Source organism: Tamandua tetradactyla, chromosome 3 (genome assembly GCF_023851605.1).
Source record: "Tamandua tetradactyla isolate mTamTet1 chromosome 3, mTamTet1.pri, whole genome shotgun sequence".
NCBI lineage: Eukaryota > Metazoa > Chordata > Mammalia > Pilosa > Myrmecophagidae > Tamandua > Tamandua tetradactyla.
In genome coordinates this window covers 10,537,723-10,560,626 of record NC_135329.1, presented here as the reverse complement: position 1 = coordinate 10,560,626, position 22,904 = coordinate 10,537,723, and the positions used below count along the sequence as shown (strand labels likewise).

The 22,904-nt window shown below is 41.7% G+C and overlaps 1 protein-coding gene across 2 annotated transcripts; it reads right to left on the bottom strand.

Moving 5' to 3' along the window:
• Positions 1-2,737: 2,737 nt before the first annotated feature.
• Positions 2,738-12,814, bottom strand: CENPA (centromere protein A). Of its 2 annotated transcripts, XM_077152355.1 has the most exons (5): positions 12,721-12,814; positions 5,638-5,747; positions 5,200-5,277; positions 4,381-4,537; positions 2,738-3,628 (listed from the first exon to the last, which is right to left on the bottom strand). In XM_077152355.1, exons 1-4 carry the CDS (start codon positions 12,812-12,814, stop codon positions 4,403-4,405), a joined length of 417 nt encoding a protein of 138 aa, XP_077008470.1. In that variant the 3' UTR covers positions 2,738-3,628; positions 4,381-4,402. The 2 variants fall into 2 exon arrangements, with proteins under 2 accessions (XP_077008470.1, XP_077008469.1); XM_077152354.1 differs by having other exon boundaries at positions 2,738-4,537.
• Between the last annotated feature and the right edge of the window lie 10,090 nt (positions 12,815-22,904).

Below are 22,904 nucleotides of genomic sequence, written 5' to 3'. Positions count from 1 at the left end.
AAAAAACTTTAAAAAATAGCGAGAGAAATAACGTCTTCATAAGAGCAACTGTTAAGCCAGCAGCTGACTTTTCAACAGCAAAAATAGAACTCAGAAAATAGTGGAAATCAGCTTGCTCATATGAAGAAAGAAAACAAGTGCCAATCTAAAATCATATTTCAATAAGCTCAATATAAATTCACAAGGATGAAGAAAGAGAACAGGAGAGAGGAGCGACATATTTTTGAAAGCTAGAAAGCAGATGGACAAGTAAAAACTGATTTCACAGATCCAAAGAAAGAAGAATTCTAAGCAAATAGCAAGGTAAGTTAAGAACCATCACAATTTACACTGCAAAATCTTCAAAAGTCTCAGGAATTGAAAGCACCAAGAACTTCTGCAACTGAGAGTGAATGAGGATTGGTTGAAAACTGTTTAGGAAACAACTGAATCCCCAGATGCTCCTCTCCTACAACTCATCACTGTTGTGAGTGCCTCCCCCCCCATCCCAGCATGAGTCTAGATAGTCTCTGGGGAAATTTTGCAAAGGCCTAAAACAGGGATATTAACTAAGCTTACTACTTCTCCACAAAGCTCTAGAACCAGGGAGGTCTTTACCCTCCAGGAAGATTGGATAACTCTTCTCTGGAGTATTTAATTAGCCTGAGAACAGGAGATCCCCCAACAAAGGCCCACCTAACCAAACTGCAGTGAAGCTCAAAGTCCCAACAACATGCTCAGAGCTTCCAATTACCATTTTTGCCTCCTACTCTTAAACTTAATTATTAAAACATTGAAGAATCCTCAGAAGTAGAAGACAGCAAAACAAACAAGATAAACAAAATAAAATTTGAAGATAACAGATACCTGGAAAAAAGAAAACAAAAATCCAAACCAAAAAATTATAATAAATATCCTTAAAATGGTATCATATCCATGAAATGATATCAGAATGTGCGCTGACTTTATCTATTCACTCTAAGTTCCATTCCTGTCCACCCAAGTTTTCCTCTGTAACACAGGGGGTTAGAAGCCAGCCAACTACATTCCCAGATTCCCTCATAAGCTGCTTCTGATTTGCTTCTGCCAACGGGACAAGCTGGTAGGGCTTGGAAGGTGGGAGGTAGACAGGAGCCACGTTTTTTCACTTTGGTAGTGCCTCTGGCAGTAGAAGCAGAAATGGATAAGACTTCCTCAGTGTCAGCCCTGGTTTCAGCAGCACTGGCTGGAGTGGGGCGCCTAGTTCCCGATGGGCAGCAATGGTGTGGTTCTAACACAGGTACAATGGGGCAGTGCTTCTAGCAGGGCACCAGCTGGGGTGGGCTTCCATGTAACCAGAATTTAGGATTTAAGGGATGATTTTGATTACTGAATCATTATATAGATATTCCTTTTTGCTTTGTGGTATACTGGAATAGACTGAAGGCAATACATGAAATCCCTAAATTGTAATCCAGCCGCCTCAATCTCTGGTAATGATCATACAGCCTTCATCTTGTGCCCCTGTGATGGTAAAAATCTTGACTAACCTTCATTTGTACCCACCGATCCAGTTTATCAACTTTAGAGTCTTGTAATCACTAAAGACAGTCCCTAATGTTTATTAATGAAGGGCCTTAGGTCAGTCCAGAACTAACCCACGGCAAGTCCAAAATTATCTTGGTAACTGAGACCGCATCAAATGAAAATGTGCCCACCTGACACGCATAGCTTAGACTTTAACCTACAAATCACCTATATCTCATAATACTAATACATAATACAATTGATTATGACTAATGACTCATTATACAGATATTTCTTTTCAGTTTCTGGTGTATTAGAATAGCCAGAAGGAAATACCTGAAATTGCTGAACTATAATCCAGTAGCTTTGATCTCTGATAATGACTGTATAACTAATTTTTTTTAAACTCTGACCATGTGATGTAAAAGCCTTGTGACTGACACCCTTTCTTCCAGTGTATGGGTAGACGAATAATAAAATAAGGAGCTGCACACACAAAAAATCACACCCATCATCATATTAAGGCCACCTTTTTCTTACATACCTTCTGTGACTAAGCATGTAATCAATCTGTGCATGCTCAACAGTTAGATCGCCTCTAGTTACATCAGCTGGGGCCACTGTGCTCATTATCCTAAAAACCCACCCATCTTTTAATTCTATAAAACTATTAGATTTACTTCAGTTCGAGGAGACAGATTTTGGGCCAATAGGCCATTTGATCTCCTGCTATGCGCCTAGTAACATACTTTTTCTCTCTCTGAAACCCCAGTGTCTCAGGAATTGGTCATTTGTGCACACTGGGCAAAAGAATCCACCCCCTTTGTCCGGTAACACTGGAGCACTGAAAACTTCCTCATTTCTGGGTGGCATCCTCTCTTTACTTTGTTCCTCCAATCCTCCCAACATTATTATAACCAATGCTTTCCATTAAATCCCTTTGTTTGAAATATCTAGGACGGCTGGTTTTTCTGACTTACTATTGATTGGAATGGTATACAAGAACATTCAAAAAACAAAGTTCCTGATACCAAAAATGTGAAAGAAGAAATGAAAAAAAAAAAAACAGTAGAAAGATTAGAAAATAATGTTGATGAGATCCTCAAGAAAGTAGAACAAATGAACAAAATCAAGAAAACCATCAACACAATAAGGACTCAGAATTTACAGTAAACAGTAACACTGTCATGATGTAAATAATTTATTCTCATGTAACTGTCTAAATGCTATGTGGTGGTGATAGCATGCACCCTGCCTGGCATTTGAGTGTGTGTGTATTGTGGTGGTGTATTGGTCAGAACAATTTTAAAGGAGTAGGAAAGTATCAGTTTAAAGAAAGCCAGTAGAAGTTTATCTTAAAGACATTCTTGACAAGAATTACAGATGTATTCCATGGACAAATATGCTTTATTTTGATATTTGCATAAATATGAGTTGATGTGGAAAAATAACAGGTTTCTTTAAAGGGTTAAAATTTCTTCAGTCAAAAACAGTACTCGTGTCTGAATTCAGCTAACTGACACATTATAAGTAGTAGTATCCATCACTAATCACTTTTAGCACAGACAAAATCTAAAATCTTTGGGTGGCATTTCTCATTTCTCAAATCTTTTAAACTGCTTCCAGATGCAATAAGGCAAAGTTTTTTTCTGTTCATATTCACTCCATTGGAGGCACAAACATTCCTCAATTTTTTTGTTAAATTTGAAAAGGTAATATACAAATATAGAACTTAATGTTAGCACATACTAAAAAAGTATAATCTGTGTATACTCTAAGAATCCATTTTAAGTTTTTTAATTAAAAATTATTTCTATTATCTCTCCAGTTATAAAAAATTCCAAAGTATAAATTATTATGCATCTTGATTTAAAAGTAAGAACAAAATGTTAAATTCTACAGGCTAGAATTTCTGAATAACATTGATAGCCATTCAGTGGAAGGAACTAGAATATTAAACCCCAAATATTTTGTATTTCAACCCCAATTAAGTTTTTGAAAAGCTATAAATTTGTTGACAGGTACAGTCCACTCAAAAATTTGATGTCCATAAAGGTGAGATTAATCTGGTGGATGGAGATTTACATACCAGACATGCTGGACCCTTCCATGCAACTCAGTGGTTGTCTCTTAATTTTTTCCCCTACGATTTAAATAAAATGAAATATACACATGGTAAAAATTCTAAGCAGTACAAAAAACTCTATAACAACAAGAAAATGTCCTTTTCTCCATTAACAAGCAAATTTGATGTCTTCAAAATAATTATAACAGTCATACAAATAATTTGTAACTGAAGTCAACCTTGGAGTCTCTTATCTGAAGATAACTCAGGTGTCATTGGAATTGTGTTGATTGTTTCATATATTACTTCTGTTACAGTGGAAAGCCATGCAATCTTCAGTCTTCTTTAAAAAAAAAAAAGGGCAAAGCAACATAGCAGAACACACATACTGCCTGGCGATAGGAACTCTAGGCAGCACTCAGCTCCATGGATCTGCTCATCGCTACAGGGAGGGTCTTTGAAATTTTACTAACATATTTACTAACAAGGCATTTTCACAAGGTTAAGAAAAAGTTCTCTTAAAATGAGATCATTTGGTCCTTATAAAATGGAAAGCTTAACTCTGTCAGAGATTCAGTTCGTCTGGTCATTACTTAGCAGAAAAATATCTTTATTTAACATTGGACAAAAGGCCTTAGCCATCATGACCCACGCATAAATTTAAAAATAGGTCCAACCTTTGCTAAAGAACAGAGGGAAGGCAAAACAACCAGGGACTAAGGATGGAGAAGGAAAATTCCTTCTGAGAAACTCTATCTCCAGTGATGAGAAGCTAGGTATTTTTCCTCCAAAACAAACACTTGCTCTCTGGGTGAGCAGGAAAGGCTTACAAGAGACACTGGCTGCAGGAGCTCAGCCAAGTCCAGCTTCAATTCCTCGGATCCTTCTGGCCAGTTGCACATCCTTCGGGAAAAGGGTGACACGGCCAGCATGTAAAGAGAGGAGATAGGCGTCCTCAAAGAGATGAACTAGAAAAGTTTCTGCTGCCTGAGGGCAGAAAGAGAAACAAAAACACTGACAAACAAGGGGGCATGGGCTGTGTCATGGTTAGGTTCATGTGTCACTTGGCCAGGTGGTGGTACCTGTTTGTCTGGTCAGGCAAGCGCTCCCTGTCTTTTGCTATTTTATAGAATTAAATCATGACCACATCAGCTACATCCACAGGTGACTCCATTTGTAATCAGCCAAAGGGGAGTGCCTTCTGCAATGAGTGATGCTTAATCTAATCACTGGAAGCCTTTTAAGGAGGATTCAGAAGAGACAAGCTCTCTTTCTGCTTTGGCCAGCGAGCCTCTCCTGTGTTCATTCAGATCCTCCATCGAACTGTCAGCTTCACAGCCTGCCCTACAGATTTTGGACTCTTCGGTCCCAGGTTACGTGAGACACTATTATAAATTTTATATTTACGAATATTTCCTGTTGATTCTGTTTCTCTAGAGAACCCTAATTAATACAGGCTGCTTCTTCTCTTAGAGACCTGTCAATGTAGCCCCCCAACCCTGAGGTGTTACTTTATTGCTGTTTCCAAGGAGGCAAGATTCAGTATGTGACACTCCACAAGTGCTAAGCGCTGGTAGGCAAGTGGAACTGAAGAACTCTTTTTCCTCCCATACGCACCCTCACCCACCTGTACCGTGACCACTTCTTACCTCTTGTAGGGCCAACAGAGCCTGGCCTTGCCAGTTCAAGTCCACACCGCGAGAGAATATAGTACATATTTCTCTTACCTATGAAGGAGTGGGAATTTCCATTATTCCTGGCCCTTAATCTTAGGTCCTAACTCAGTAGCAGGTGATGACTCTTAGGACCTTAGCAGCTACCATATCTCTCATTGGTGGTGGGGAGGAAAATGAGAGGTAATCTCCCTGGGTAGGGAAAAGGATCAAAGGGTGAATGGATTAGAGGAATCCTATGTATATAATGAAAGAACCCTGTCTCAAAGGCCCTTGGAGAAGCTATCTTTCAAAGACAGAGTCCCCTCAAGCTAAAGAAGGGGTCCCAGAGCCATGTAAGAAGAGAAGGCTGGTTCCCCAAAGCCTGGGAAACATAAAGGACGGCAGCATGGGGGTTGGTGGGACGCTCCTCACCAGAAGGCTGAAGGGCCGCTTCCTTATCAACAGTTCTGTGCTCTTCTGAAGCTTCTGGATCTCCTTCAGAATCCGATGTCTCCGCACACCACGCGGACGGGAGGAAGTGCCTGAGCAAAGGAAAACGTTGTATCATAAAGGTAAAGTGCAGTGGAAAACAAGTGGTGCCTCACAACACAGCTGAGAGGGCAATTTCAACACTAGACAGTAATACATTCCACAACAGCAGGGATTTTTGTCTGTTTTATTCACTTCCATTATCTTCAGCACCTAGGCAATCGCAGATAGATGAATGAATGAACAAATGTCCTTTGAGGTTTAACTCATGTATCAATTCTTCCAGAAAGTCTTCCCTGAATCCTGATCTCTTCCAAAGTGATGGGTCACCTCCCTCCCTCAAGGCTCTGGGCCCCAAAAGTACCTTGTGCATTGCTTATATCTTACCCACTTACATTAGAAAAACACTTATTTTATTTTGTCTTTTCTTTTTTTTTAAGAGCTGTAATGTAATCCCCTTGACTTGGTTATTCATGGCCTACAGAGGTGAAGATAGTTGGCCAGGACTCTGGTGGCTAAGTTGGGACCTCACAAAGATGATAGCTCAGTGAGAGCCATGTGGGCTAGATGGCTCCAATCCCAGTTCCAACCAAAAGGAAAAAGTCTTAAAAACACTCCCAAAAGTAGTAATCATAAAAGCCAAATTCTCTGCTCAAACTATACTGAAACTAAAAATCACAAACCCAAGAATAGAAAAACCAAAATTCTCCTGAATTTCTCTTGGGTTAAAGAGGAATCCCATCTGAAATTAAGATAATTTAGAAATGAACAATAAAAAGGCTTCATCTTAAAAAGCACAGCTAAGAAGTAGTACTACAAGGAAAAGTATAGCCTTAAAATGTCTATTAGAAGATAAATGGAAACTCCTCAAAATTGAATATTTCAGTGCTACAAAGTACATTGTCAAAAGAGTGAAAAGGCAGCTGATTCAACGGGAGAAAATATTTGGAAGCCACATGTCTGTAAGGGTTTGATATCCAGAATATATAAAGAAATCCCACAACTCAACAATAAAAAGACAAACAACCCAATTAAAAAAACAGACAAAAGATATGAATAGACACGTTTCCCAAAGAAATACAGATGGCTAAAAAGCATGTGAAAAGATGCTCAGCTTCACTAGCTATTAGAGAAATACAAATGAAAACCACAATGAGATATCATCTCACACATACTAGAATGGCTACCATTAAACAAACAGGAAAGTACAAGTGTTGAGAGGATATGGAGAAACAAGAACACTCATTCACTGCTGATGGGAATGTAAAATGGTACAGCCACTATGGACGATAGTTTGGCAGTTCGTCAGGAAGCAAAAGAGTTGCCTTATGACCCAGCAATCTGCTATTTGAGATATACCCAGAAGATCTGAAAGCAGGGGCACAAACAGACATTTGCACACCGATGTTCAGAGCAGCATTATTCACAATTGCCAAAAGATGGAAACAATCCAAGTGTCCATCAACAGATGAATGGATAAACAAAATGTGGTAAATACATGTGATGGATATTATTCAGCAGTAAGAAGGAATGAAGTCCTGAAGCATGTAACAACATGGATGAACCTTGAGGATATTATAGTAAGTGAAATAAGTCCGACACAAAAGGACAAATATTTTATGATCATATTTTGAGATCATATTTTATGATCTCACTGATATGAACTAATTATAATATGTAAACTCGTATATTTAAAATATAGAATCTAACCTAAAATATAGGTTACCAGGATATAGAATAATTATAATATGTAAACTCATATATTTAAAATATAGAATCTAACCTAAAATATAGGTTACCAGGATATAGAATAAAGCTAAAGAATGGGGAGCAGGGTGGGCCACGGTGGCTCAGCAGGTAAGAATGCTTGCCTGCCATGCCTGAGGACCCGGGTCCGATTCCCGGTGCCTGCCCATGTAAAAAAAAAAGTAAAAAAAAAAAGAATGGGGAACAGTTGCTTGATATGTGTAGAATGTTTAACTAAGTTGAACTTCAAATGTTCGGAAAGGATAGAGGTGACAGTAGCACATTATTGTGAGAATAATCAACAGTACTGAATGGTGTGTGAATGTGATGGAAAGGGGAAGTTTAGAGTTATGTATGTCACCAGAAGGAAAGTTGGAAGTTAAAACATGGAAATGTATAACACAGTGTATCTTGTGGTGGACAATGTCTGTGATTAACTGTACAAATATAAAAAAGTTCTTTCATCAACTAGAACAAATGTACAACACTACTACAAGGAGTTAATAATAGAGGGGTATATGGGAAAAGCATTACAAACTATGGACTATAGTTAACAGTAATACTTTAATATTCTTTCATCAACAGTAATAAATGTACCATACCAATATTTTATGGGTCAATAATATGGGCAGGGGGGAAGGGGTTTGGGAGGATTTGGGTTTTTTTATTTTTATTTTTCTGGAGCAATGAAAAAGTTTTGAATTTGATCATGGGGATGTATGCACAACTATGTGATGATACTGTGAGCCAGCAATTGTATACTTTGGATGGTTTGAATGGTATGTGAATATATCTCAATAAAATTGCACTTAAAAAAGTCTATTATAAAACATAAATATTAAAAGATATATGAGGTAAGCATTCAAGTGTTACAAAGAGAATACTAAAACAAATGGTAGAGCAAAGAAATATTAAAGATAATATATTAATGAAAAAGGGTAAAACAAAATCCTATAGTTGCTCAATAAATAAAACCAAGGACCCATAAAATGGACAAACCTTTAAGTTAAAGAATAAAAAAAAAGAAAAAAACATACAGAAACTAACACTGCGGAGGATAAAATGAACTTCAGAAATGTTATTTGAAGTCCAGCAAAGAAAAGAGAACCCATGCTGAGCAGTTCAATAGAAGGGACTTAATTAATAATAGAAGGAGCAAATGGGGGGAGGTGAGGCAATCCTGGGAGGATTTGTGCCCAGCAGCTGCCAGTGGAGACTTTATCCCTGGGTGGGAAGAGGAAATATAAGCCAAAGACACAGGGCAGTGTCCAGGATATGCCTGGTGACATTTAGGAGAAAGGAAAAAACCCATACCTAGGAGATACACTACTCACTCACTTGCTCCACTTCTCCCCTCCTCCCACACCCCCCCCATCACTAGAGGTCGCCTTTAGTAAAAAGAACAGTTGCAGAAAATGTAAAGATGAACACAACTAAAAACCAAACAATTAAAGAAAGCTCACACCATGAAAGAAAGGAAGTAAACTCAAGAAAGAAAATAAGCAAACCAGAAGAATGTGTTAAATAGAGTAAAGTGATAGACTTTGAGAGTAAATGAAACATCAGAGGGTAAGAGAAGATATGAAATCCATATGAAGCCAAGGGAACAGAATGTTTTAAGCAGAAAGTAGCCCATCGTGTTAAATGCTTGAGACATAGCAACGTGTCTATGGATTTGTCAACAAGGGAGTTGTTGGTGACCTTGACAAGAACCGTTTAAGTGGAGTAGAAGTGTAGAAGCAGTGTTTGGGGGGGGGGGGGAGTCAGAATGGTTGAAGGGTGACCAGGAAGTGAAGAAAGAAACAATGGGGATAGACTCAATGAGTTTTAATGAGCTATTAAAAAAAGGGTAGCTATGAAGCAAAGTAGAGAGAAATGAGGAATATGTGGGATCAAGGAAGCACTCCCGTCCTTTGCTTAATATCAGAAACATCAGAGCACATTTGTAGATTGACAGTATAAGGAGTTTGAATTTAATTCTGAGTGTAGGTGGAGCGGATTAACAGAAGGCCCTTGAGAAGGTGAAAGGAGGAAATGACAAAAGCCAAGGAGTAGCTTTTGAAATGAAAGGGGACATGTAGATTCTGTTATGAGAAGATGAGGAGAATTCAGTCTGAAGTCTTCTATTTTCCCAATGGAACATGAAACAAGGTCATCATGAGCTAAGAGTGTGAGGTGCAATGAACAATCCAAAAGGATATATAAAAAACAATCCCAGTTACAATATCATCTAAAAGAATAAAATATTTAGGAATAAATGTAACTAAGGATGTAAAAGATTCATACAGCGGGAACTAAAAAACAATGCTCAAAGAAATTAAAGACCTAAATAAATGGAAAGACATCCCAGGTTCAAGGATCGGAAGGCTTAATTTCACTAAGAAGTCAATATCATCAAAAATGTTTACAGATTCAATGCAATCCCAGAAATTCCAGAAGCCTTTTTTTTTTTTTTTTTTTTTTTGCAGAAATGGAAACATCAATCTTTAAATTCCTAAGGAAGGATAAGGGGTACCAAAAAGCCACAACCACCTTGAAAAAAGAAGAACAAAGTTGGAAGACTCACACGTCCTGATTTCAAAATGTATTGCAAAGCTATAGTGATCAAAATAGTGCGGTACTGGCGTAAAGACAGATATATGACCTAATGGAATAGAATCGAAAGTGTGGAAATAAAACCACAATCTATGGCCTACTGATTTTCAACAAAGGTGCCAAGTCCATTCAATTGGGAAAGAAGAAGGTCTTCAACAAATGGTGCTGGGCTGCCATGCCAGAGACCCAGGTTCGATTCCCAGTGCCTGCCCATGCAAACAAAACAAATGGTGCTGGGTAAACTGTTTATTCACGTGCAAAAGAATGAAAGTAGACCCCTACCTCACACCATATTTTAAAATTAGAACAAAACAGACCAACCTAAATGTAAGAGATAAATACACAAAACTCCCAGAAGAAAATATAGGGAAAAGTCTTCAGGACCTTGTATTAAGAAATGAATACTTCCATAGGACTCTAAAAGCATGACAAACAAGAAAAAACAGATAACTTAGATGAAAAACTTTTGTGCAAAGGACATTAACAAGAAAGTGAAGACAAGCTACAGAAAGAGGAAAAAATTGGAAATCATTTAACTAAGAAAAGTTTAATATCCAGGATACACAGAGAACTCCTACAACTCAACAACATAAAGAAAAACAACTTAATTTAAAAAATGGGCAAAGTGCCACCTCCCCTATGTGGGACATGACTCCCAGGGGGTATGTCTCCCTGGCAATATGGGACGGGACTCTGGGGATGAGATGGACCTGGCATCATGGGATTGAGAAAGCATTCTTGAGCAAAGGGGGAAGAGAAAAATGAGACAAAATAAAGTTTCAGTGGCTGAGAGATTTCAGAGTAAAGAGGTTATCCTGGAGATTATACTTACGCATTATATAGATATCCCTTTGTAATTTATGGTGTATTGGAGGGGCTGGAGGGAAGTACCTGAAACTGTTGAACTGTATTCCAGTAGCCCTGATTCTTAAGATGATTGTGGAACTATATAGCTTTTAAAGTATGCCTGTGTGATTGTAAAAACCCTGTGTCTGATGCTCCTGATATCCAGGGTATGAACAGATAAGTAAAAAACTAAGGACAAAAAATAAATAAATAATGGGGCCAGGTATAAAAGGTAAAAAAGTGGGTAGATTGAAATACTAGTGGTCAATGAGAGGGAGGAGTAAGGGGTATGGGATGTGTGAGTGTTTTCTTTTTATTTCTTTTTCTAGAGTGATGCAAATGTTCTAAAAAATGGTCTTGACGATGAATACACAACTATGTGATGATACTGTGTGCCACTGATTGTATACTTTGGATGGATTGTATGTGTGTTAAGATTTCTAAAAAAAAAAAAATGGGCAAAGAACTTGAATGGACATTTCTCCAAAGACATGCAAATGAAAGCTAAGCACCTAAAAAGATGTTAATCACCATTAGCCATTAGTGAAATGCAAATTAAAACCACAATGACATACTACTTCACACTTGCTAGGATGGATACTATTTTTTTTTTTTCAATAGCAAATGCAAGCATTGGTTGAGGATGTCAGGATGCTGAGAAACAGGAACCCTTGCACACTGGTGAGTATATAGCGGGGCGGCTGCTGTGGAAAACAGTTTGGCGGTTCTTTAGAAAGTTAAACAGCAAATCACCAAATGACCAGGCAATTCTTACTTGAATATACCCCAAATAACTGAAAACAGGGATTTGAATAGATATGTGTATGACAATGTTCATAGCAGTACTGCTCCCAATAACCAAAAGATGGAAGCAACCCTTGTGTTCATCAGATAAACAAAATGAGGTGTATACATAAAATGGGATATTATTCAGCTATAAAAAGGAATGAAGCAGAGAAGGTAGTGTTAAATAAATACTATGATAGCTGAATCATTATATTAACATTTCTTTTAGCCTCCAGTACTTTAGAGCAGCTAGAAGTAAAACCCTAAAATTGTGGAACTGTAATCCATACCAAACTCTGAAATCTGTCCTACAACTAATTGTTGCGATGTATTCTGAAATTTGTTGCTTTTATGTATATACGTCAAAGAAAAGGAGTATAACAGAGAACATAGGATTTAACAAATGAGTATGAGTGCTGAATCATTATGCTGATATTTCTGTTGGTCACCAGTGTTTTTGAGCAGCTGGAAGGAAAAACGAAAAATCGTGGAACTGTAACCCATATCAAACTTTAAAATCTGTTGCTTTTTTGTATATATATTTCACAATTAAAAAAAGTTAAAAAATATTTTAAACAATTACACACAAAAAAAGGAATGAAGTTCTGATACATGTCACAACATGGAGGAACCATGAAAATGTCACGTTGAGTGAAATAAACCAGATTTCGCTTACGTAAGATACCCAGAATAAGCAAATTCATACAGACGAACACATTTTTAAAAATCCTCAGTCTGCCGAACTAGCCGTGTTCGAGCTTCCTGGCCTGGGTGAGCCTCAGTTTATTTACTCTGTAAAACGGGGACACTATAAAGAGCTTAACTCCAGGCCTCGTTAGTGGCAGGCACTCAATAAAAAGTAGGAACAAGAGGAACTGTGGTCAGGGACCTAGTTTCCCAGGCCAGTCCCCGGCGCTTCCCAAGGCCCTCGCGGGCTTGGCTCCTGGCTGAGCCCCAAAGGATGCCGGGAGCCGGGGAAGGACGCTGGGTCCGCGTGGGGAGGGTCCGGTCGGTCTCCGCTCGACCCAGAGAGACGCGTCCCGTCCCGGTTACCTGAGGGGGTGGCCCGCCGCGGGGTGCCGGGGGTCGCACTCTCCCGGCGCCTCCGGGGGGTTTCCGGCTTGCGGCTCCGGCGGCGCGGGCCCATGGCGGAGGGGCCCCGGCGCCCGCCCCCGCGCCAGGCGTCCGGGCCCCCGCTCGCTCTCGGACTTCTGGGGCGAAGGGAGAGTTTCTGGGGGAGGCCCGGAGAGCAGCCCGGCCGCGCGCCCTGGAAGAACCCGCAGTGAAGGAAAGGTAGCGCAGTGGTCGCGTTCCAACAGCCAGCACCGCGCGCGTCGTTTAAAACTCACAGCCGGCGGCTCCTATTGGCTACCTCGGGAATGCCCACGGCGCAGAGCGACTGCGGAGAGGACCAATGAGAGCCTAGGCGGACGGGGCGGGCCGACGGTGCAACCCGCCAGTGGGCACTCGAAGAAGTGAGAAGAGGCGGGGGTTGTGCTACCCTCAGCTCGTTGGTGGCTGTGCTGCGATGCACGCTTGTAAAACCGGAAGCGCGATTCTCAAGATGTAGGTGATACGTTCGTAGCAGTGTTTCTCTGTATATAAATCAAACATTTATGTTTTGCCCTATCACTCTCGCGAGGTGGCATTTAAAGATGAAACAGACCTATTAAGAGAACGTAACAGCCCCATGTCGCGCCTGTGACCCTCCCGGTACATCCCACAAGTATGTGTGAACTTGACTGATCCTTGGGGCCGCGGGGACCGCCAGGTTATCGGGCGCCTGTGCTGTGAAGGCCAGGCAGGGCAGGCCTCGCCCCAGGGCTTGGATCTCACTTTCCACGTTGCAGTAGGATAGTCCCAAGGAAGTGATCCCATCCTGGCCTGGTGGGGATAATACGAATTTAGTTCATATGTCTGGGTAGTTAAAGGGGATTTTAAGTTTCTACACTTTGTGTTCTTGGATTTTCTGAATGTTCTATAGTGAACGTGTAACATTTCAGAAGGGTTAGTTAAGAAATCAGTAATTTCAATTTAGCCCTTTTGCAGATCTGTGAGAAAGGTCCTAGGCATGATCTTTTTGGGGGTGCGGGGAGTGGGGGATGGGGGATTATGGTCCCTGAATAGAACCTGGGTCTCCCATGGAAGGCGAGCATTCGACCACCGAACCATGGGCATGGTCTTCTGAAGTCAAGGAAGTCAAGCCAGATTGGATGCTCCAGTCAGCTTTGCCCATAGGTGTGAGGACAAATAAGTGACCTTTCCCATGCCTCAGTTTGCTCATCTAGCAAATGGAGGTAATATGAGTCATCGAAAAGATAAATTGCATGAGAAAAATAATAAAAGCACTCAGCCAAAGGGCTGAGGTCCTGCTGCCAACCTCTGGTACAGGTTTGAATCATGATGGAAGGAAGAAGGAAGGGCAGTCGTTTGGTAACACTATTGTTAAGACAACTATGATGGATAAGACTCTCCTTGGAAACTCCTTGGTGGAGGGAGTTGGGTTGAGGGTATTTGGAGTCTTCCTCAAGAATGTGGAGTGGAATCATAGGGAATGGGTGAGATGTGAAAAGGTGGTGATGAGGGAAAGAGAAATGTGGTGTCAAGCAGAGGTCACAGCCTGAGAAGAGGTGAAATACGACAAGTGATTTGGAGAACAGAGGTTGTCATGTGTGAGTGGATGTTGGTGATGGGGAATTATTGACCTCCTCCTCAGAAGATGACATAGAATGGAGAGTGAAGCTAGAGCTTGTGTGATTTTACAAAGGTGACAGCACTTTGTTGAGCTACAGGCTATATGCATATATATATATATATGTATATATATATTTTTTATACGCGGGCAGGCACCGGGAATTGAACCCGGGTCCTCTGGCATGGCAGGCAAGCATTCTTGCCTGCTGAGCCACCGTGGCCTGCCCTGTATTTTTTTTTTTAAGTGAGGTTGTTAAACTGTAATATTCCTTAATTCCATGACTTCACAATTCTCTAACAGAAGGAGTGGGAAAGGACATTAGGGATGTCAACCAAGAAATAGCAAACTAAGCTGCAAGATAACAAAAGGGTGTATTTGGGGTCTGTGTTGGTTTTGAAAGGATATATGTACCCTAGAAAAGCCATGTTTTAATCCTCATCCCATTTTGTAAAGGCAGCCATAGGTCATCTCCCTGGAGATGTGACTCAATCAAGAGTGGTTCTTAAGCTGGATTAGGTGGAGACATGTCTCCACCCATTCTAGGTGAGTCTTGATTACTTTACTGGAATCCTCTAAAAGAGGAAACATTTTGGAGAAAGCAGGAGGTTTGGAGAGAGCAGAGAGAACGACATAGCCACAAGAAGCAGAGAGTCCACCAGCCACCCGCCTTTGGAAATGAAGAAAGAAAACGCCTCCCGGGGAGCTTCTTGAAAGGAAGCCAGGAGAGAAAGCTAGCAGATGACGCGGTGTTCGCCACGTGCCCTTCCAGCTGAGAGAGAAACCCTGAACTTCATCAGCATTCTTGAATCAAGGAATCTTTCCCTGGATGCCTTAGATTGGACATTTCTAGAGACTTGCTTTAATTGGACATTTCCACAGCCTAAAAACTGTTAACTTGCAACTTATTAAATTCCCCCTTTTAAAAGCTATTCCATTTCTGTTTTATTGCCTTCCAGCAGCTAGCAAACTAGAACAGGGTCTTAGAATTCCAATTCAGGGAGCCCAGATTCAGGTAGCAACTCGAATTATGTTTCCTCTTGGTGCTTCCAGGCAAGGATTTTAAAGAAAAAGGAGATTACATAAATTGTTTGTGTTTGTGGATATTTGGGATGCTCCAGATGTCCCTCAGGTTAGATAGTTTACTGAGTTCTTTATCTTATGGTTTCTTTCTGGTGTCTGGATGTCCTTGGGGTTTTGAGGAACAGTATTACCTGAGGCTGTGCATACCTTGCCAATTTGTGATACCTGGTAGAGAGGTACATAAGAATAACTTCCAGAATGAACTCCCAACTCCATTTTAAATCTCTTAGCCATAATAACTTTATTTCGTTTTATTTCTTTTTTACAGGGGAAAATATAGAAAAGTCAGAAATTTAATTCTGACCTTTCTGATTCGGGTACAAGCTGTCCACTGACTGTGTGGGGTAAAATATTTCTCATTAGCCTAACCTAGCTCTGAACCCATTCCCCCCTCCTACCTCTCCCAATAGGAAGACAGATCACTGTAGAGAAGGACTAGGGACTGGTAATGTACTCATAAATCATAAGAGCCATCACACACAGCTGGTTGAAGTCTTTTGGCTAAGGGAAGTGGATTTTCACTGGCCATGTAAAAAGTTCTATCTAGAGCTGAACTGTCCAGTATGGTAGTCACAGGACACAGATGGATATTGAGCACTCAAAATGTGGTTAGTCTGAATTGAGATGTCTTGTAAAGTGTGAATACACACTGAGTTTGGAAGACACTGCAAAAAATATATAAAATACCATTTTTTATATTGCTTAAATGGTTAAATAAAAAGCTGTTGGAAATATTGGGTTAAATAAAATATGTTATTAAAATTAGTTTTATCTGTATCTCTTTACTTTTGTAATGTGGCTCATAGAAAATTTACAATCACAGAAGTGGTTCACATTATATTTCTCTTGGACAGCACTGAAATAGAAGGGATAACTTTTATCTGCACACTGAATTCAGTTTTTCATTATTCATTTAACAGACACCTGTTGAGCATCTTTTATGTGCTAGCTACTGCTATAAGGGTTGGAGCTAATTCAGCAAATGGGACATAAGCCCCCATAGTCCTACGTTCTGGTGGGAAGGAGAAAGACCACAATAAACAATGAATTAATAATGATCCTATTACAGACTGTGGTAAGTGCTAGTATGGAAATAAACATGGTGATTTAATAGGGTCACTTGGGGTGGGAGGTGGCAGCCTACTCTAGAGAGTTGGTCAGGACAAGCCTCTATGAAGGCCAGATTTAAACTGAAGCAGGAAGTACCAAAAAGAAGAGCTAGGAGAGCGGGAAGCTGTTCCAGGCAGAGGGAACCGAGTGCAAAGATTCTGAGGAAGGAGAGAGCTTGGCATATTCCGGGAAACTGAAAGGAATCCAGAGAGGGGAGAGTGGAAGTTTCGAATAGGGTTAGGACGCTGAGTTTTATTCTAAGTGCACTGAAAAACCACAAGGTGACTTTGGACACGGGAGCGACATGATTTCATTTACATGAGGGAAAAGGTTGTAGAGTTGACCCAGATTACTTCCGCTTTGAAGATCCTTGGGGGGAGTCAGCCAACAGGAAAGCTGCAGCTAGGATTATAAATGGAATCACGTTCAGATCTGACATATCCCTTGAAAACTCACACTATTCCAGGACTCATGCTGGGTGTTAGAAAGCTCTGGAAGGGCAAGGCTAGTTCTTGTCTCTTCAGCTTTCCCAGCATCCACCCTGTGTCTCATCCCTGTTAAATGCTCATCAACTATTAGAGTAGATGAAAGATGAAGTGAATTGCGGATCATCTCATTATGAGGCCAGTCCCCATTCTGGATTAGATTATTTTCTTACTTTGTCTTTGTGTGCAAGTATTAGTCTTTGGCAGGGATTCTTACCACAACCTGCCTGTTTTCCTGGGTCCAGACATCCAAGGGGAGGGAAAACACAAGGAGAAAAAAAGAGAGAAAGAAAGAGAAATATGGTTAGTTTAGGATTTTGTACCAATCAGTGAACAAGTTTTCTCAAGAGATTTTGTTAGAAATCCAAGATTTCATCGACTAAAAGGTACTTTAGTGCCACTTCTCCCATTAAGTTGAAAGGGCCTTGCTCTATCCAAGGATAAATATATGCATAGTTATCTATAAATAGAATACACACTGTGCTGGTTTGAATGTCCCCTAGAAAAGCCATGTTTTAATCAAAATCCCATTCCCTATTCAATACTGTATGTTTGAAACTGTAATCAGATCATCTCCCTGGATGATGTGATTTAGTCAAGAGTGGTTGTTAAACTGGATTAAGTGACGACATATCTCCACCCCTTTGGGTGGGTCTTGATAAGTTTCTGGAGTCCTATAAAAGAGGAAACATTTTGGAGAATGAAAGCGATTCAGAGAGAGCCAGAGAAGAATGACGAGAAGAGAAGCCGGAGAATGACATAGCCACAAGAGCCCACAAGCCAGCGACCTTTGGAGATGAAGAAGGAAAACACCTCCTGGGGAGCTTCATGAAACAGGAAGCCAGGAGAGAAAGCTAGCAGACAATGCCTTGCTCACTATGTGCCCTTCCAGCCAAGAGAGGAACCCTGACCGTGTTCACCATGCCCCTTTCCAGATGAGAGAGAAACTCTGTTTGCCATATGCCCTTCCACTTGAGAGAGAAACCCTAAACTTCACTGGCCTTCTTGAACCAAGGTATCTTTCCCTGGATGCCTTAGATTGGACATTTCTATAGACTTATTTTAATTGGGACATTTTCTTGGCCTTAGAACTGTAAACTAACAACTTATTAAATTCCCCTTATAAAAGCCATTTCTGGTATGCTGCATTCTGGCAGCTAGCAAACTAGAACACACACATTTTCTTTTAGGACAATATTTATATTAGAAATAAATATGAATGTATTCATACATGCTTATGCACCAGTGGATTTTGAATCAATTAGTTTTACTATCACTGATATTTTGTATTTTATTTTCCCAGTTTTCATATTGGTGCTCAATATTTGGGAAACCAGGGCCTTATAAAGAGTACAATTTTATGAAGTTAGAGACACAGATGCTTGCCAAGGAGACTGCTTAGAAGGATCAGATGCAAATTTTGTGTTCTTTTTTGTATGTGATGGGACAGTGAGGTTTACCACTTTGAGTTCCATTTCTGGGTTTACATCCCAGGTCTTGAGAGGAGGGTTTGTGTTGTGTCTGGTAAATCTTGGTCTCCCTAGTGCTCACGACAGGGCTTGGCACATAGAAGGCCCTCCATCAATGTGTTCAGTGGGCATGTGGACAAACTGGCAGTTTTCTTGGCTCTGGGTTCAAATGTAGCACTGGAGTCCCCATCTAAATCGTAGTGGCTCTGTAATTAAGGACTCAGAGCAATGAAAGCATGAGTGGGAGTCTGTTTGTGGATGTATTTAAGGCCAATTGATGATAATTATAATTTCAATATGTGAAATTAATTATTCCTAAAAATTAAAATTCACAGTAGTCTCTGCACAATAGGGCATGATATACAGAGGAAGAAATGAGAGGCAACTTAGGATCAAATGGATCAATTCTAGCTTCTCACTTCCGTGACTATTAGAGATACCATGTGGCAACCCCTGGCCCAGATATGAAGTAGAACTTAAAATTCCAGCCAATTTATTATTTATCAGATTCTAGTAAATATGATCTTCTTCTTGGGGGCAGTGGCTGGCATCCAGCTTAGCACCTAGCTACCTTCCCAGGAGAATGTGTGTGTGACCATTACAGAGCCGGCCGGCCTCATAATGGTCCTGCTTGTGTACTTGACTAAACAGAACTGTCAGACGCTCCAGCATAGCTGTGCACTGGGCTTTCACTGCACGTGGGTCAGGACAATGCCACGTGCTCCGTGAGGGCTCAACCAACAGGCCTTTCTAACCAAGGAATACAGGGGGCAGGGTAGACAAGAGTAGGGCGGAAGCCACTGGAAGAACAATTAATGGAGGAGCCAGGGCCTTTCTCCCTGGGTGGCCCAATCCACAGGGAGAGCCTCTCCCTCCTACCCTCCTGGGGGGGGCAAAGAGGATTAGGCCAAGAACTAGAGACTGCATAGGAGACAGGAAATATGGAAGGTTCTCACAGAGTCCTGTGAGGAAGATGGTCCATCCAGCCAGGAAGATCATTCCAGGGGCAGGCCTGAAGAGGAGACACATGGTTCCTTATTTATTCACAAATATTGATCTCTTAAGCCAGCCCCCCTCAAGACTGTGATGGAAAGCCCCAGCCCTGCAGCCAGGTCCTCACTGTCTTCCCTCCCACCAGGGATATTGAAGGAAGTCATGAAGTGACTGAGATCTAGCCTTAAGAGAAGGAGAATAGGTGAGAAAAGAGTGGACGAGTGGAGAAATCAAAGAACTATTCTACATACATTTTTGTCAGAACTATTCTATATACATTCTATATACAGTTATCCCTAGTTAACTCTCTAGGGATGAAATTGGGATATACTATGAAGTTTGAATGATGTAAGGGGATAAGAAAAGGGAGCTCAGGGCCACTAGGGTGTGGGATGGAGTCAGAATTTTGGGGGCACGTGGGATAAAAAGGTGGGTATTAAATAGTTGTAAGTGCAAATGCAACTTTATTTTTTTGCACGGGCAGTACTGGGAACCAAACCCAGGTCTCTGGCATGGCAGGTGAAAACTCTGCCGCTGCACCACCATTGCCCGTCCGCAAATGCAATTTTATTTCCAATAATTAAAATGGGAGTGAAGCTAATAAAAGATAAAGCTTGGCTGAAATATCATTTCTCACTTAAACCAAATTCAAAGGTTTGGGCGGGCCACGGTGGCTCGGCAGGCAGAGTTCTCGCCTGCCATGCTGGCTGAGAGATCCCCAGGTCCCAGTGGACAGGCACAGGGACAAGACAGCCACCCGAGCTTCCCCGGCAGTGACTTGTGCCACCTGCTTCTCTGATTTGGCCTGAGGGTCGGGGGCAAAGCCAAGGAGGGGTACATGGGGAACCCACTGTGAGCCATACCAGGCCACATGTGTCAGAGCATCTGGGGGGTATGTTAGATCAGCTCGGGGGTCGTTAGAGCAGCTTGGGGCACTTTAGGGCAGCTCTGGGGCAGGAGCCCTGGCCTCCATGGTGGATCCCAGCGAATCCCAGCTCTCTCACTCACTTGCCATGTGACTTCCTTGAGCCTCAGTTTACTCATCGTGTGTGACTTGTGGACTTGGAGACTAAATAATCAAAACCAGCGAAAGTCCTAAGCACTTGGAAGGCAGCAGTAAATGTCAGGCTCCCTACAGCCCTCTGGGGACAGTTCCAGATATCCTTCCCTCACAGCTTCCGAGGCCCAGCGCCTTCCCTGCAGCTCCATTTCTCCCCTAAGACCCTGATGTGCCCACGGGGGGGCTGAGCCGAGGGTGGGAAGAAGTGGCACTTACAGAGCCCTGCCTACAGGAGCCCAAAGGAGCTGGGTTTGCTTTGACTTTGGGGGTAGTAAGAAAAGGACAAATAAAAAAAAGGATTCTGTTGGTTACTGGTAACAGAAAATGCAGCAAGAGAAATGCAGGGCACTTACAGTGAGCTGGAGTCGGACTCCTGGTATTTTCAGGTAGATATGAAAAGAAATAGAGGAGCTTCCTGACACAGCCTGAGCTCCAGGACAAACCTTGACTTCCAGGAGGCCCACAGTGGGCAGGTGGAACTTAGAAGCATCCCAGGCTCAGGGATGTGGAACTTGGGGTGGTACCTCTCACACCGACAGGACTGCACCCCAGGACACGCTACAGGGAGCAAAGGGGACATGGCCCGATTTCCTGGGTCATCGGTTTTATTGCATGGCAAAAAAAGTTATGTGTATATTAAGTGAAACACACGTAAGTCTATTAGATGCTACAATACAAAACTCACATCATTTTCCAGATAAAAAGCAGGATTTAAAATGCTTGGCCAGAATACAATAAGGGCTATGCTGAGAATGACAAGAGCATAGAACAGATGCGGGCAAAATGCAACTTTGATCTTTTGCCCTTATCCCCACCCCCCTCTTGTTTTTTTTTAAAAATCTGAATCAGCTTCTCCCTTATAAGAAGGTTCCCCAATGTGCCTGGGAACTCTGGAATTATCACATAGCCCTTATTATATCCTAGCCAAACATCATTAATTACTACAGAGACTGGAGAGGGAATGAGTACTGATTTGATGAATAGAAAAAGGCAGCCAGTTCCACCCACCCTCACTGATCCCTCTTGGGATCTGGGGGAATAGGGTGCGAGGGATGGAAGCCAGTTGATTCAAGAGGGCAAGAAGCGTCTTCCAGTTTAATAAACAGGCCTAGGATGAGAAGGTTCTCCCTAAGGTCCTCCCCAGGCCAGAAACAAAGGCTGCGGCCTGCCCCTCCTGGTCTCTTTCTGGGAGGCTGCTGGGAATGCTGAGGCGCTAAGGAGGCAGCTTGGTGGAGAGTGAACTGAAGAATTTCAGGGCATATACTCCAGGAGAATTATTTTTGTGGTGGTAGGAGTGGATCAGACCAAACAGCAGTGGGGAATGCAGAGGAAAGCCTGTTTTCCACTCCCCCCTGCTCCCCATTCTGCTTTTTTTTTTTTTGTCTATTCTGATCTTAATGTGCTTTCTGCACCAGATGAACATTTAGACTGATCAAAAATAGAAAAGAGGCAAGTCACCTAGTTGTAAGGTGACCCCGCCCAGCACGTAAGCCAAGATTGAAAGGACCGTCAGGAGCTTCCTCCTGAGAGCAGGATTTGGTGCTTCTGGAATAGTAAGAGGCCGGTCCAGGCGGGAGAGCCGAGTTGGGATTTCTGGAGAGGCCTGGCCCCACCCTTCTTGAACGGCAAGAAGTAACTTAATTGAATAGGGCATGAGATTTTGTAGGTTTGTCCAGTGTGATGCCCAGATAAATCCCAGAGTAATTTGAACAGTGAATAAAGAAGCATTTGCAAAGTCCCCTTGGGGGAATGGCAAGAAAGGGGGAAATTTCAACTTATCTCATTTGGAGAATTCCTGATATTCTTGCAACCAGTGGGGACAACCAAATCAATAGGTTGAGCCCTCAATCTTGGGGATTGTTCATATGAAACTTATCCCCACAAAGGACAGGCTAAGCCTACTTAAAATTAAGCCTAAAAGTCACCCCCAAGAGAACCTCTTTTGTTGCTCAGCTGTGGCCTCTCTTAGTCAACACGGCAAGCAAACTCACTGCTTTCCCCCTCTCTACAGGGGACATGACTCCAGGGGGTGTAAACCTCCCTGGCAACGTGGGACAGAAATCCTAGAATGAACTGGGACTCAACATCAAGGGATTGAGAAAACCTTCTCAACCGAAAGGGGGAAGAGAGAAATGAGACAAAATAAAGTGTAAGTGGTTGAGAGATTTCAGAGTCGACAGGTTATCCTGGAGGTTATTCTTACACATTTTATAGCTATCCCCTCTTTAGTTTAAGGTATGTTAGAGAGGCTAGAGGGGAGTGCCTGAAACTGTAGAGCTGTGTTCCAATAGCCATGTTTCTTGAAGATGACTGTATAATGATACAGCTTTTGCAATGTGACTGCA

Coding starts and splice junctions, on each gene's coding strand:
- CENPA (XM_077152354.1), bottom strand. CDS start 12,814: ATGGGCCCGCGCCGCCGGAGCCGCAAGCCGGAAACCCCCCGGAGGCGC. Junction 5,278..5,637: donor AGCGGCCCTTCAGCCTTCTG/GTGAGGAGCGTC, acceptor ACTCCTTCATAG/GTAAGAGAAATATGTACTAT. Junction 4,538..5,199: donor CTCTGTTGGCCCTACAAGAG/GTAAGAAGTGGT, acceptor TTCTGCCCTCAG/GCAGCAGAAACTTTTCTAGT.